Consider the following 16,081-nt stretch of genomic DNA (forward strand, 5'->3'; position numbering starts at 1 on the left):
TAAATAAGACTTTTTATAGAACAACCATAAATAATACTGCCAGTTTAAAAAAAAAGAAAAGGATATATAACAATACAGTAGGCTTCAATTTTGTACACAAAAACATGAGAACCCATCAATATGACACAGAAATTCAACATAGCCCTGATAAATACTGTATCCTTGATGTTTAGCTTGCTCTAAAAATTAAAGGCCCAACCTGTGGAATCAAAATATAAACACTAGCTGTGTCCTAATTCAGGGGTTGCACCCTTCGGACGACATGGTGTACAAAGGCGGGGCCTCCGAAGGCTGAATTGAACATGAAGGCTGAACTGAAATGAGACAGTCTCGTCTACGGAGGATTTCCTATTTATCCTCGGCCACTGATGTATTTGCAGACTGCACCTATTCTCTTCTTGAAAAGTGATTCATCACTGCACTGGCACACAATGAATCTTGGGATAGATTGGCCTGTGAAGAATCCAACAGGTGGATCCTTCGCAGCATTGTGCCGCTGTGACACAATCGGTCTTCAAATGCAGCATTCGACGGTTGTGGCCCCTGAATTGAGAGACAACTACTGTTTCATTCCTGCTACTAAAACAAAACAGGACACAGCAGATATATTTTCACTCCTAAGATGATTGTGCTCACGATACAAGGATGAAAAATGTCTGTTAAACAACACTGACTCTGGATTCCACTGACTAAATGCAGACATTCAACTTCACTACAGTTGCACAAAGCTTAATTTCGTTATGTCTTCTTCCTTCTACATTTAAACGTAAACTGTGTTTGTCCACAACTGATATGTTCAATAAAATCTCAGATAGGGCTTTCAAGTTAGGTCACATGATCACAACAATAAAACAGCACATCTGTGATTCCCAGCCACATCTAAAACATTAAGAGGGGAAAAAAACAAACAAACCAAAAAAAACAACAGTAGTTGGCATTTTTTGTAATAAAACTAACACCAAGGCCATTTGTCTTGTTACAACTAAAGGGCTATTGTTATTAATAATTTTTAAGTTTACTAGGCACAACAGCTTGTCGAAGCAGAGGACGTGACTGAAACCTTTGACATTAAATGTTTTCTAGACTAGCTTGATTCCTAATAGTGAGAAGTTAACCTGCTATAGCTGATCTTTCTGCATTTTTTTTAAATAACTAAACTACAAACACTTGGCAAGCAGAAACAGCAAATCCTAATAAACCCTGAACACTCTTGCAGTGTTTAAGTCGTTCGAAGAATGTTTTCGTTAATCTGAGCAGGGTTTTAAGATATAACGAATTGTATAATGACAATCCAGATCTATGTACAGATATACAGTCAAACCAGATACTGTAGCTTTTTAACTCACAACCCACACAATCACAATTGACTGGCTCCATATCTGTGTGCACTGATTTTGGTACATTATTAAATTATTATTAACACTCTCCCACTGCATTTGGAACATTATTAAAATGAAAAGTAATTTGGTCATCAATGCTGAACAATTTTTCTATTCCAGTATTTTTCAAGACTTTCAAGACTATAGCCAAATAGTCCTGTCTGTCCTCAGCCAACATTGAATAACATGAATGAACATTTTAGCGTCTGGGACTGAATCTAGTTCTGAATTGTGACTGTGATACCTGATTAGATGTCGGGATCTTGTCTTAAAGATGAGTGTCACTGAACATGGTATGTTCCCTTTTCACAGAACTTAAAGCCTTGATGGCGTCCACAAACTCATCTTCCTCCACATACTGAAAGAAAATGAAAGGAGTCACAACATTGGAGTCAATGAGAAGATCTGTAATATACAACCTGTGAGCTCAGTGAGAAAAAGAGACTTTTTTTCACTACAGGCATTTTGATTTTGCATATTCTTTCAGTGCACAATGTAGTTCACTTCAAAGGCTTTGTCCTTCTGAGGTTATACTAAATCAACTCGTACAAAACATACACAGACTGAAATACTACAGCTTGCTGTAGTTTGAATAGTTTGCATTGTATTTTGATCGGATACTCCTTCTTATATGAGATTGATGGCAATTGTTTCTCACCTGTGCTGCTCTGCTGCTCTGCAGTTGTCTTGTCTTTGATACTTTTCTCAATTTGTTTTTTTATTAAGTTAAAGGCTATAAGTCTGTGTTGAGTGTCAATCTGCAGAGATCAGGTAAAGACAGGTGAAATAAGCAAGCCAGTTTTCCAGTGAACAATCCAAAGCAGGGTCTTTTATTTAATTCTGTGGTCCAGTGATACTGTGTCCCACAGATTATTTCTCAGATCCTTCTAAATAACCCCCAGAGTTAATAGTAAAAGTGCCAATTTGTGGTAGTACTGGTGCTCCTAACAGGGCTGGTAATTAGAAAACAAAGTCTGCCTGTATTGTAGTCACTGCACTCTACTGTAATTGTAATGTAATTGTAATTTTAAAATGTTTCTATCCTCACCAGCCCAGAATCATGTCCCACTGGGTTGTCCCAGCTTCCTTCCTCCATCATCAGTGACTTCCTGTCAATCAGTTGACTGGCACTGCGGTGCAGGGAATGCTGGGAGTAGGCTTGACTGAGGTCTGTTTGGCTGGGGACCCGCACGACTGACATGGGGCTGAACCGTGAGCTGCTGCCGACTATCTTTGTGTCTGTCAGTCCCTATGAAACAGATTACAAATCAAATACTTCATAATACTGCTAACCATATTTCAGTGCATGCTGTAGTTTTAAATATACACTCCATTACCACAACAACCTGAATTTGATTAAGAAAACAGGTATGATGTTCACTGTCTGAAAAATGGTGGGCAGTTGTGTAAGGTAAACATAATTTTATCTATGGTTTATTGGATAAACGTGCAAAATGCCTGCTATAATTTTTTAACTGCAATTCCACCCAAGATACGTTTCTATTACTTAAAAACAATAAGACATAAAACAAGTTAAACATTATCATGAAAGCTCAAATACAACTCTGTATGTAACATATAGGGTCTTGATTCTGCTGCCTCTGCACAGGAAAATATCTATTTGAAATGACGATAGTATATAACAACATAATATTACATTTGAATTACTGTTTGAATTTAAATTCATATTAGCTGCCATTGTCATAGTATCAATAATCAGCAGGGGGCACTAGTCTGCAAAGACTGGCCCTTTAGCTCAAACAGGAGAGGGGCAGAGTAAAATCTTTTTTTTTTTTTTACATTTGTTCATGAACAAAAACACAGCACAACACTTTGAGCCAATTAAGCTTGAACCATAAAAGAAAGAACAGGATTAAGATAAAGTTTACAGACAATGCACTTTTCAATAAAATTGAAATTATGGTTCCTACTATAAAATTTGGATGTATCAGATTACTTTATTTGTTGCATATAGAAAGTCAACAGCGTATGTGAGAACAAACTTACAGACTCTACAAAATGTCTAACCTTTACAAATCGAGATGAACCAACCACTGTAATTTAATAATTAATTTAATAATATCTAATTCACACGTATCTTCTTGTACTTATTGATGTGAACACAAAACACGCACCTTGTCTTTGTTCATTCTCAAAGGCCTTTATCGGTGTGGGGTATGCACACACAAAAAAATATAGCATGCATCCACAAACAAAACAGACATGCATACAAAGGCACCCACAAAAATTCACAATCCCATACCTCATTGTACACAGTGTAGCTTTTAAGTATAATGTTGCTGATCTCAACACAGTCTGCTACAGTGTCAAACTGCAGGGGGACAATAAAATAAGCATTTAAGGTTTTGACAATAAAATACTGGGAGACAATCTTACTGTGTGGCGATCGGGGAGGAGCACACAGCTGGAGTGATGTTTAGAGCACAGCTCAGGACAGGGCCTCTGAGAGAGAGAGAGAGAGAGAGAGAAATAGAGAGAGAGGATGGAGAAAGTAGTATATTGAGGAAGGGACTTAGAGAAAACATATAAAAGAAAAAAAAACAGAGAAGGAGAGATTGACACCAAATGAAAAAGAATGAAATCAGAAAATTATTATGTGGGAGAAAGAATTAATAAACTGAATTAACCAATGGAAAAAGGTGGAAAGTTTAGTTTGAGTTTTGCTCTGGTAGCAGTTACTGTCAATTACTGGGAATAGTTAACTTGCGTGATAAAATGGGATGACGTCTCAACACTTGTGTTGTAATGTATCAGATGATGCTGCGCACATGTGCAAGTTAATTTCTATTCTTCAAACAGCGTTGCAGTGACAGTAGTTGTTTTATCCCCCTCTGGCAGAAATAAGATTAAGTCACAGCTGCATTTGGAAAGAGGATTTTTTTTTTTTTTTTTTTTTTTTTAAATATGTACAATATGCAGAAAATGGAGTTTTGATTCAGTCACCGAGTGATTTCAAGGAATCAAACAAAATACAGTCTCTTTTAGTACTAAACTTTTCTTCATCCTCTTTGTAACCCCGACTACCTCTCTCTGTCTTCTCCCCTTTCAGCCATCTTGTCACTCTCTCTTTCTCTGAGCGCCTTGTTTCTCTGCCCCTCTCACCATGTACGTCTCTCCCCCAGCCTTCCTGTTCTTCTGAAGCATGACCAGTGGAGGGCGCTCTCTGGCTGACGGATTCTTCCTCAGGGCTCTGGAGGGGAGGAAAAAATCATTAACACTGTTTTCTTCTCAACTGCACTGGGTCCCAGTTTCTCTTAGATTGTGTGCTTTAATCATATACGAGGCTCTGAATGGTCTGATGCTGGAGTACATAACCAAACTCCTTACACCCAACTTTCCGAACAGGCTCCTCAGGTCTGCTAATCTGGGTCTCATAACTATTCCAGAGTCCAGGTTAAAAGCAAAGGGTGATCGAGCCTTTGCAGTACTGACTCCTCAGCTCTGAAACAGCCTTCCACTGAGCGTCAGGTCAGCTAACTCTGTTGCTGCCTTTAAATCTCTTCTTAAAACTTATTTTAATAGAATGGGGCCAGGAGCTATTTTTATCATTCAGAGTTTTTATCTCTTATCTTCTTTCATTGAGAGTTTTTGTTTGCGTGTGTACGTGTGTATATGGATAAGCATATTTGTATATGTATATATATATGTGTATGTTTGCATGAACAGTATATCCACATGCTTTTCATTATTTATCTCTTGAACTTGTCCCTAATTGTTAATGTTTTTCTCATCTGTGGAAAGCACTTTGTGCTTGTTGCTTGAAAAGCGTTCTATAAATAAAATTATTATATTCTTGTTCAGATCAAATTGTCTGTGTTTTTACATAGAGTGTGCTGTGTTTTATAAAGACATGTCTAAGTTATGCTCAGTTTTATGTATTAGTGCAGTTTTATAATATATTAACAAATGCAGAGTACTTGAAGTACCTGATGAAATTCTATTCTTTTTGTGTCTTAAATCTTTTGCATACTACACATTACTTCAGAATACCTCTGTAGCACTAGGCCCAGCAGTATTGCTAGCAGAAAGAGACCCAGCAGCGCTAACAGCAGGATGAACCACAGCTCAGAGTAAACTGGGGTTGCTGAGATGCTGACACCCTGTGTACCACTGTCTTCAGGCTCAGGAGGATCTGCAGAAAGACAGAACACAACATTTTGTGTCAAAACATCATGCCCATAAAGTTTCACTGAATTGCAGAAGAGGACATAAGAGACAGATTCCTGAATTGCTGTCTTATATTCAGCTTCAAGTTTGACTGTCTCTAGTAGTGTGTGTGTGTGTGTGTGTGTGTGTGTCTGTGTGTGTGTGTGTTACCGAGGCCTGTGGCAGGGCTGTATCTGATGGTGGGAGTACTGGCACTGCCACTGTTTGTGGTACAAGTCACCTGAAATAAAAGAGCTGAGAAGAACAGAGAGAGATATGGAGCAGAAGAACATACAGTATTAAGTTGAAGTGGAGGTAAAAGATTACATATGTAGAGTTGGCGCTGTGAGGCTGCTTATATATCCAAAATTAATACTTGAAATGAAAAACATTTACTCTAGTGGTTCTAATCAGAGGCAAAACTACTACTCTTTACAGTCACTTCTGGATGCTTCTCCTGTCAACACTCCAACTCTCTCAACTCATAACTGCAGCTCAGTCTGTGAGGGCAACTTTCTATTCTCTGAGCTAATTAATTACACAATATTTTATCCTTTAATGGTAATTACACTAATGCTTAAGGACTGGAATGAGTTAAAGTAATCATATCTACGTCTGTAGCGGTAGACACTTAGAAATGACTATGACATGTATACATTTATGAGTGGATATGTATGTGTGTGTTTGGTATATGCATGCTCTCACTTTTCTGTGAGATGCGTGGAATATGGAGATAGCTGTAGAAGCCAGTATAGACCCTCAGCTGGCTCTCAGTGACACTATACTCCTTCAGGTATCCGTTGAGGGAGAAGGACGCGGCCCAGTCCAGCCAAATGACTGTCAGATTACTGCCCACTGAGAAAGGAGACACATACTCTGGAGCTGGAGGGAGGGAGAGAGAGGATAAGAGAAACAGTGGATGGGTTTTTATGTTTCTTATGACTGGTTATTGGTGAGGGTTGTGGGCTCTGCTGTTTGTTACCTTCACTGAGTGTAGTAACAGTTGTCCAGTTGGAGGCAGTGCTGCCCATGTTGTTGAAGCAGGCAGCTCTCAGCTCATAGGTGGAGTATGGTTGGAGACCTGCACAGTTTACATTTACATTTACTCATTTGGCAGATACTTTTATCAAAAGCGATATTTTTATTCTAAAGTATGTCAGGACATCTTTGTGTCATCACAAATTTTAAAAATATCTGGACGGCACTATAACTCACCTGTTACATTGTAGCTTCGCCTTTTTCCAAAAAAACAGATTTCAACTGTTCCTTCAATGCAAGGCAGAGGTACAGGCTGGGGGGGCTGTGGGCAAGATGATCGGAGATGTAGCTCACAGCTGGAAACAGAAAATAGAGAGTGAGTGAGAATTAAATGATGGTACATGTATCTGTTCAAGTAGTCCGTCTCACTCATTAATGAACTCTGAGTGCAAATAGTTTTTCCTAATGTTAACTTTTTATGGTGTCTACTCACCTCTCAATGACTCCATTAGGTGCCAGAGGCTCGTCCCAGTCCAGCTGAATAGAGCGGGAGGTCAGGGTAACAGGACGAGGAGGGGGCTGGTGGGCTGGAGGTGCAGTCAGGGTGTGAAGCTCACCTAGTGGACCCTGGCTACAGCACTGAAAAAAAAGATTTATCGTTTTCATAAGTGTACGAGTACAGTATCCAGGCAGAATTTAAAAAGAAAAAGTATATACACAACATGTACCCTCAGGTATTTTCCAGTAAAAATGTTGCTATTAATGCGAGCACATCACATCACATAAATATCACTCAAGTGGAGGTACATTTTCTTCTGTCAAAAAATACTTTGGTAAAAGTACTAAATAGCTATTTGAAGACCGTTCTGAGTAACAGTTACGTGTGATAACTGTAAAAGAGCTGATGAGGCAGTCTGACTGTAACAATTTAATCTACATTTACCCTGTCAAGTAATTCCTTTGCAAATCAGTGAAGCTATTTAAAGTGGTGACCATTCTTTCTTTACAAGAAAGGTGTGAATACAAACTTAAACTGACTATCCTCCTCAGTCTAACTATCATTATATCTCTTTTTTACTGGACTGGCTCACTGTACTAGTTTGGAAACACTAGTGTGACACCAGTGCTAGTATCCTGCTAGTAATGCTGCTAGTAATTACCTGATAACAAGTGCAGGCCTCTACTACTACCCAGTACTGGGTGTAAGGACGCAAACCATGGAGTGTCTGCTGATGGGATGTACCCTCTGAGAGCTACAAGAAGGGGATAATGAGGTAAGTTTACATTTTAGGTCACTGTAGTATCATGAGAGAATTAGTGGGTGGGTTAGAGGGGAAGGAGAAACAGTATGTGAGGGTGAGGAAGAGGCAGTGTAGTTGTAAAAAAAAAAAATTGAAGAAGAGCATTAAGTAAATTATTAACTGCAGTGTTATGTGCTTTACCAGAGTGAGGTTGTTGTGGTTCACTGAGAACACTCTGTAAAGGCTAACAATCCCATTGGGTCGAACTGGAGGGGCGATGTCCACAATTGCTGAAGTGGCTGAAACACGCAGGAAAATAGGCGGGCCTACACCCTTGGGTGGGGCAGATCCTGTCTTCCCATTGGCCCATGGGCTGCCAGTATGACCAGCTGAATTCACTGCCCACACCTGTCGGTCAAAACTTCACATTAGTCAATAATATCAAGACTGAACCAGACTGAACTGATGGGAAATAATAGCGAGGGAACACATGACAAAGTGAGTCAGACAAACTTTTTTCTTCCATCACAGGATTTTAGATGCATTTTATTAACTCTTCATGATGAAGGCTTCTCATAATTACCAGTTTCCACCAGACCAACAAAAGGATATAAGGCAATTCATTGGACCATCCATCAAAACCACCATCAGCAGTGAGAGCAAAACCTTTTCACCATGCAACCCAACACCAACATATCTGCATGACAATTACTTTTCACCTTCATCAAGGAGTTATTCTCACTCTCTCTCTCACACGCGCACACACACACACACACACAACACACACACACACACGTAAACAGTAATCTTATTTGTGCTCTTGTGTTGGGTATAATTAGACGGTGTACACAGCACAGGGTCAGGCCGGGTTGAGATTTGCATGTGTAAGTCATCTGTAGCCTGTCAGAAGTAGTGCAGAAGGCAGATGGATGGGTCTGAGCTTTTGTCTTGAAAAGTGTGTGTGTGTGTGTGTGTGTGTGTGTGTGTGTGTGTATATATGTGTGTGATTATTGTTTGCGTCTGTGATCGTGAGTTTTGTTTGCATGCGTGTGCATGCAAGTGTGTTAGGAGTTGAATTAACCTCAATAATAGTCAATTAGGCTGTGATCAATCAGACTGATTGATCTAAGTGACAGCACAGATGGACTGAGATGGGAGAGGGGAAAGAAGAATGGAAGATGGAGAGACTGGGGACAGGGAGGAGGAGGACTGGAGGAAGGGTGGACATGACACAAGGAGAGGAACCAGGAGAAATTCTGAGCTTGGTGCTGGTTTGTAATTTCGTGACTCCTGCTGCTTGCAGTGAGATTTAGTTTAGTTCTGCAGATAGGATTACACTGACACAGACAACGTCTTAGTGCTACCCTCTTGGCTTTAGTTGATGGTGGTACACAAAGACATCTCCAACATTAAAAAATATATATTCATATATGCCAAACTTTGCCTCAACAGCATACCCATTGAATAGATTACTGTATTGTCCATAATAGTTTTACACAAAAAGTTGATTCTTCCCAATGACAACAACCAAAACGACTTGTAAAATCTAAGGTCCTACTCTTTAAGTTGGATGTAAATATACACCAGTCAAACAGCCTGAACAGTTGCAGCACGGAGCCAGTATCCAATAAAATGGGTATACAACCTAATGTGCATTAGTATAGGCTACACAAGTCTGGTGCACCACATAGAATCAAAGTCTACACAGTAGAATGATCTGCGTATAGTCAGGGAAATATTTTTATTACACGGTGATTTACTGCTTTTATATGCAATCTTGTAAGCAGCCAGAATATAAATACAAACACTTCAACTTTGTCTTATCAAAAGAGTGTAATCATGCAAATATATGTAAAAATCAAGATTAAGTTCAAGTTTAGTGACCACACAGTCATACAGTCAGTCCTCTAACCTTTTCTGTGTTCATGTATTACAATATCTTCCTTTTGGGGCATTGTATATAATGTTGTGTGGTGGATGAAGAGAGGGGGACAGTGGGAGGGATGGCAGGAAGAAGAATGAAGGAAAGAACAGGCGCCTGTGTGAGGAAGTGAGAAGGAGGGATGGAGGGAAGAGGGTACGTTAGGTAAAGGGCATGCTGTCACTCTGATAAAGAAAGGTCAAAGAGAAGTGTGTGGCTAACGGCAGTGAGAAATGAGCCCATTGTGTTTGTGTGAGTGAGTGTGTGTGTGTGTGTGTGTGTGTGTGTGTGTGTGTGTGTGTGTGTGTGTGTGTGTCTCCAATGGGTGTGAGACAACTGACAATTACATAAATGGTCAAAAATGAAACATATATTTGTTTGACATTAAAACTATGCTCATAATATTGTTGGTTTTAAGTATCTATCAAAATGATGGCTGTACAGTCCTGCAATACAGAGATTAGGTGATTCTGGATCACAAATAACTGAGTGAACTGAGTTCTCATTTCTTCTGTATATAACCAATTAGATCTACAGTAATTATACTAACAATGTCTTGTTTGTACCTTTTATTGTAACTTTGTTAACCTGTGATAAACAAACTATTGCTGTTATTGTAATCACATTTGCAGCAGCATATTAATGGAACTGAGCCCTTAGGAAGGATACGAAATCTCTGGTTAAAAACCTGGAATAAAAAGTGCATTAGCATTAGGTTTTCTATTACAAAAGGTTTTCTACGGCATACATCATGTAGTTTCTACACAGTAACTGTGACTTGACTTGTTGCTGAAAATAGTTTCAATTCAATTTGCTTCTGCCATCATAAGAATTATAACTTGCAGCAATAAAATATTCCTACCCAGCAACAACCATGTTCTTCCCCAAGTAGCAACACAGTTCAAGCCTCAACATGACGCAAGGGTTTGGACTTGATTAAGAAGTTTGTGCCACATCAACAGAAGAGAGAGAAAAAGTTCAAAACTAAAGTCAGCCCAGATCACCTTGCCCTTGATCCAGTGCTCATCTCTTCATCCTTATATCATCTACAGACTTTTTACTGCTTTCTCTCCCCTCCTCTCCTATTGGGCCATGATTTGGCTTAACGGACACAAAATAAAAATATACCCTGTTAGCTGCCATGGCAGCAAATGAGCCGCCATGGCAACAAACGACTTCAGGGAACTTCCAGACAGTATTCAAGCTCTTTTATTGGACGCTTGTACTGCGGAATTGATTTGAGCACTCTGATAGGCCAACAGGGCTACTTGGCGGGTGCATCTACTTGGGGTGAAGGGGCTAAGTTGTGTGAAAGTGGGCAGTAATTAAAACCAAGCATAAAGCTGTCAATAGGAGCTTATGACCCAGTGTAATTAGCCTAATATGATTTCTCTCTCTGCACTGTGGTGTGCTAAACTGAACTGACTTATCGTCCTTGTGTACGCCTGAAACACAGGCAGAGAAAGGATGTGAGTCAGATAGGAACAAAGACAGATTAACAGCTAAATAAAAATAAAGCCAGGCAGACGGATAGTTCTGTAGATGGACAGACAACCTAGTGCATGGCATGGAGAATAACTTAAAATCATATGTCCAAAAATGCTTCTTTGCATCTGACACAAACACACACACACACACACACACACACACACACACACACACACACACACACACACACACACACACACACACACACACACACACACACACACACACACTCACAAACAAGAGCACTACTGTGTACATGTGCTCATGTACAACAGACACATACCACCACCTTGTCCACGTACCCCAATCCCCCACTGGCACATCCTCAGGGGACGTGTAGCGGTCACCATTAAAAGGTCTTTCCAATACAAGCTCTGTTACCAAGGGGGCTAACAGTTAATTCGATTGGTTGGCTGGTAATCAGGAAGTGGGTGCTCTGAGGGCCCAGTGATTAATGGCTCTGTTGCCCGCCCGTCATCTCCCAAAGCTCCTCCCTCCCTCCCTCCTCCTGTCATAAATTAGGACCCTCGTAAATAAAGACGGCACCACAATCAGGCAAACTCAATCAATTACTCAGGTTCTCTGGTCTCGGCTCGTATGTCTGACAGGCAGAAATGCTAATGTTATTGTTGCTTCCAAAGGGCTAGCCTGTCAATTAGCGTACCAATGCACAGCACAACAGCATGAATATGGACCCCTCCATTTAACACCTGCCTGATTACTTGGCTTATGTGTTTGTGTGTGTATGTCTGTGTACATTGGCATGTATGGATGACTATATCAGCTGAGATGTATGCATTTGTGTGTGTGACTGAACTTTTCTTTCTTTTCTTTCAATCTGAAAACAGGCTATATCTTCTGATGTGTCAGTCACATCAGATCTCATCTCCAAATGAGGTTCAGGGATCACAATAAAACATTTTAATTTGTTCCCATGTCCACTGCAGAGGACAAAAATGAATAAACATTTCCGTAGGTGTGAGTGTGAATACATATGTATATGAGAATATATATTATGAAGAACCCACTATTTCTGTTATCCTAGTTCTTAAAGGATTTTTGTAGATCTTACTTTATCCAAAAAAAGAAAATCTTAAAAATAAACAATATCCATGAAATTTGAAAACAAGTCAACTAGCTCTCTCTCTCGCTCGCGCTCTCTCTCTCTCTCTCTCTATCCTTTCTACTGCTGAAAACCTCAAGGATGCATCATAAAATTTGGATCAAAATCCAATAGTATTCTGCTTTAATGACTACCCAAGGATTGGTTTCCATTTCCTCTCAGATCTGGATAAATATTATATCTGTTCAATTTTAATAGTAAAACCTAGTTACTACGTGTTTGCTGTATTTTATTTCTCTAAACACAAACACATTCAAACACACACAGCATTATACCTGATACTGGTATAGAGTGTACGGCTGGAGTCCTTCGTCTTTGTATACAGTGGAGACATTCCTGTAGACAAGTGCTGCTGCATCGCCTCTGTGGGTATCAGTGGTATGGTCCAGTCTGCGGTACACCTCATAATGCAGGACTCTACCATTTGGTTGAACTGGAGGGGACCAGGTGAGCAGGAAGGTGGTCTGTAGGCCGGTGTGTTCGTCAGGCTGCAGGTCTAACAGCGGTGCTGTCTGTCCAGCAGGGGGAGCCTCCAGAGTGAGTATAGATGACCAGTCACTGGAGGAACAGCCCAGCGCTGTGCAAGCCTCCACCCGCATCTCATACCTACACACACACACGAACGCACGCACGCACACAAACACACACGCACGCACACACACACACACACACACACGCACACACACGCACACACAAACCATGATACCAGTGTACTGTGATTAAAGCTTGCACATGAGTTTAATCAAAAAATAAATAAATAAATATGCCAACAATTAACCAGATATTGTATAAATCAGCAAACTATATTGAGTTCATAAATGATGATCTGACTTGCTTTCTCTTGAAACTCCCAAACTTCAGTCTGCAATTACCCTAACCCTATTTAAACTAGGTGCTAGTGTATATGTACAAAAACAGTGCCACAAATCTTATTTCTTGTGCCAGATTTATTTAGAAATGGATTTTAGTGGACAGTAAAGGAGTTTTTGACATTGCCTTCAGAACCATGTCAACCACATTTTCCAAGTTTCGAAGACTGAATTACAGCTCAAAATAATGTATTTAACAGAAGCCATGAGAAGCCATTAAGTTTAATTCAACCACATGTCCATTGAGCCTTGTCAGACTACAAAACAAGAACCGACTTTATGTGGTAACTAATTTAAAGACATTGTTGTGTTTTTAGAGAAAGAGTGAAATAAAGGAGATGACAGAGGGGAAAGAGGGGGAGGAATAGAGAAAGAGGGGAATGAAGATGAGTTGAAAGGATAGAAGGTCATCAGAGAGAGGGGGAGCGATCTTTAGATGATAAGGCTGATGAGCTTTTATTATCTGAATCTTATTACCACATACACACATACACAGCAACATATTCATGCACACTGATATGTACACACCGGAACAGGCACACACATCTGCTACACTGTTGTCTTTGTCTCATAGACAGTGATAGATACATTGTCACTGACTCAAGGTCGATGCTCTTTCTCTCTCTTTTTCTATTTCCCACTTTCTTAAACCGCGACAGTCTTGATGCTGTCCTTTTGACAGCATGTTTGACGGGTTGTTTTCACAAAATCAAGTTATCTGCAATTTGTTAAATGCTTTCGTATCTAATATATCAAACAGGCCTTTGATTTATTAAGTGCTTAGATGTCTCCAGATGTAGAGTTTGTGCGGGACAAAACAGCACAAACTGCACCATGATGATGTGCATGTTTATTTATGATTATCTTTCATGTGGAAGAAAATGCTTTGTTAAAATCATTGTGCTCAATATATAAAACCACACTTGGCTGTTTTTTGATCCCTATTTTTCCGTCCTTTTACACCTTTTTATATGGGCTCACTTTCAGCGTAATTATTTCAAAATATATGTCAAATATCACCATCTATTGACTGCAATGAAAGTGAAGTGATCTCAGCTCTGATAGCTGACCTGTGGTACAACAGTCCCTGGATTGTGGAGATATTTAAAGAGTTAACCAGTGTTTTTTGTTACCAAGAGACGGCACTCTGTTCCGCACATTTCCCTCCACTGCAGTACGTACTACACAGGGAAATGTGGAACTGTAACTGTGTTGTTAAACTTTTCTCTCAACCATTTTAAGCAATAAAAATGTAATTATAAACAAGATATATTTACTTTAGATATATTTACACAAGCTTCTTGCAAAAAAGACTACATATATACTGTATCTACCTCATAAACAATACATAAAACATACTGTTAATCCATAAACAGAAATACTTTGCTGCATAATAGCCCAAAAGTTAACTGTGGTGAATTGTTCTTTAGCTGACCTGTGGTAAGGAGCCAGCCCATGCAGAGTGGTGTGTCGGTCAGAAAAGGCACTATCCATTGGAGTGAAGACAGTGCTGGTGATGTTGAGCTGGACTGGATCTCTTTGATACACAGTGTAACTCACAATGTCTCCATTGGGACGGACTGGAGAACTCCACTCCACTCTCACCTGGAAAGACAAACAACATACAGCATAAAACTTCTCAAGACAGTACAAAGGTAAACCTCAGCTTTAGTTATATCACGATTTAGCTGTTACTCATACAATATAGACCGAAGAGATGAATGACCCACCTGGCTTGGTCCCAGAGGCGTCAATGTAGGGAGACCAACACCAGAAGGAGCTGACGGGTGAGTCTTTGCTGAGGCTGCAGCACTGCTCACTGCACCTTTGCTGTTGTTGGACCTGACAACGTAGCTATATTCCACACTTGGCAAAAGCGTGAAGTCGTGGTAATGTGTCTCTGTGCCAACATAGATGACCTCACTATCTCTGTAGAGTTCGTACCCTGTGATGTTGCCATTAGGATGCTCTGGTGGTCTCCAGGTAATCTCCACTGACTCTGGGCCAGTGACCTTCAAAGGAAAAGTCAATGGTCACATCAAACAGATCTCTGAACAGCATTCAATATTCAAAGTTATGCAGTAATAATGATAAAACAAATATATGACAAGAGACCAGCTTCGGATAGGATCACATGATGCCCATCTGTACTGTATGGTGTAATGCTGACAGATGTTTCTATTATTTTGCCCGCCCCATTTATATCAATGATAGTAGGCTAAATAACAGAAACACATCTCTGTATGAAGCCATACGGTTCAACAGCACGACAAATCACACCTCTGTGACAAGTCCTGCCTTCATGAAGGCTGTTGTTTTAGACTGCATTAGTTCTAGTTTGGTGTATCTAACAAAGTGGCAACTGAGTGCATATGTTTTGTGTCAGATGTAAAATTCCTAAAACCTTTAATTATTCTACTGAATGAGTGTTTCACTAAGCCTGTGTATATTCTCATTTGTCCAGGTCATAGTATCCTAAAGGAGTTTTTTAAATCGAAAACAACTGGACTAGGTTATTTGTCTGTGAAGACGTTTCACCTCTCATCCAAGAGGCTTCATCAGTTCGTGTACGCATCTGACCAGGCTAGGACTGGTCCTATTTTCTGGTGTGGAGACCCAGGTATTTAACCTCTTGTGGGCGTTCACAAGGATGATGATGTCACTGGTTCCCTTTTGTGCTCCAAGTGTCAACGACAGTCGTTTGCATGACTGTCGTTGGTGGAAAATTGGTTTCGACTTCGTTAGTGCTGTATTGTGTTATAACGACAGTCGTTGGAGTCACCTGCCACTTGTGAACAGTTGTTATTCTTGGAGGCTAGATTGTTGAGTCTCCTGGGAAGGGATGAAAGGGCAGCATTGTATATTGGAGATATCTCCAATCCTATCTATTCACTGAAGTGAAATTATCTTGGATG

The 16,081-nt window shown here is 40.0% G+C and overlaps 1 protein-coding gene across 1 annotated transcript in view; it reads right to left on the reverse strand.

Moving 5' to 3' along the window:
• Positions 1 to 16,081, reverse strand: part of ush2a (Usher syndrome 2A (autosomal recessive, mild)) — a 152,726-nt gene continuing 136,645 nt past the window's right edge. Inside the window, exons 64-78 of the mRNA XM_087178958.1 lie at positions 14,897 to 15,178; positions 14,602 to 14,771; positions 12,573 to 12,903; positions 7,967 to 8,173; positions 7,685 to 7,777; positions 7,018 to 7,163; positions 6,762 to 6,880; positions 6,529 to 6,627; positions 6,252 to 6,428; positions 5,718 to 5,801; positions 5,391 to 5,532; positions 4,503 to 4,590; positions 3,777 to 3,842; positions 2,428 to 2,628; positions 1 to 1,737 (exon numbers count right to left, since the gene is read on the reverse strand). Coding sequence (XP_087035084.1) covers positions 1,648 to 1,737; positions 2,428 to 2,628; positions 3,777 to 3,842; positions 4,503 to 4,590; positions 5,391 to 5,532; positions 5,718 to 5,801; positions 6,252 to 6,428; positions 6,529 to 6,627; positions 6,762 to 6,880; positions 7,018 to 7,163; positions 7,685 to 7,777; positions 7,967 to 8,173; positions 12,573 to 12,903; positions 14,602 to 14,771; positions 14,897 to 15,178 — 2,295 coding nt within the window. The 3' untranslated portion in view covers positions 1 to 1,647. The remainder of the gene's footprint in view (positions 1,738 to 2,427; positions 2,629 to 3,776; positions 3,843 to 4,502; positions 4,591 to 5,390; positions 5,533 to 5,717; positions 5,802 to 6,251; positions 6,429 to 6,528; positions 6,628 to 6,761; positions 6,881 to 7,017; positions 7,164 to 7,684; positions 7,778 to 7,966; positions 8,174 to 12,572; positions 12,904 to 14,601; positions 14,772 to 14,896; positions 15,179 to 16,081) is intronic.

Source organism: Seriola lalandi, unplaced genomic scaffold (genome assembly GCF_002814215.2).
Source record: "Seriola lalandi dorsalis isolate HSWRI2012SDOR001 ecotype SW California unplaced genomic scaffold, Sedor1 jcf7180002054763, whole genome shotgun sequence".
Lineage (NCBI taxonomy): Eukaryota > Metazoa > Chordata > Actinopteri > Carangiformes > Carangidae > Seriola > Seriola lalandi.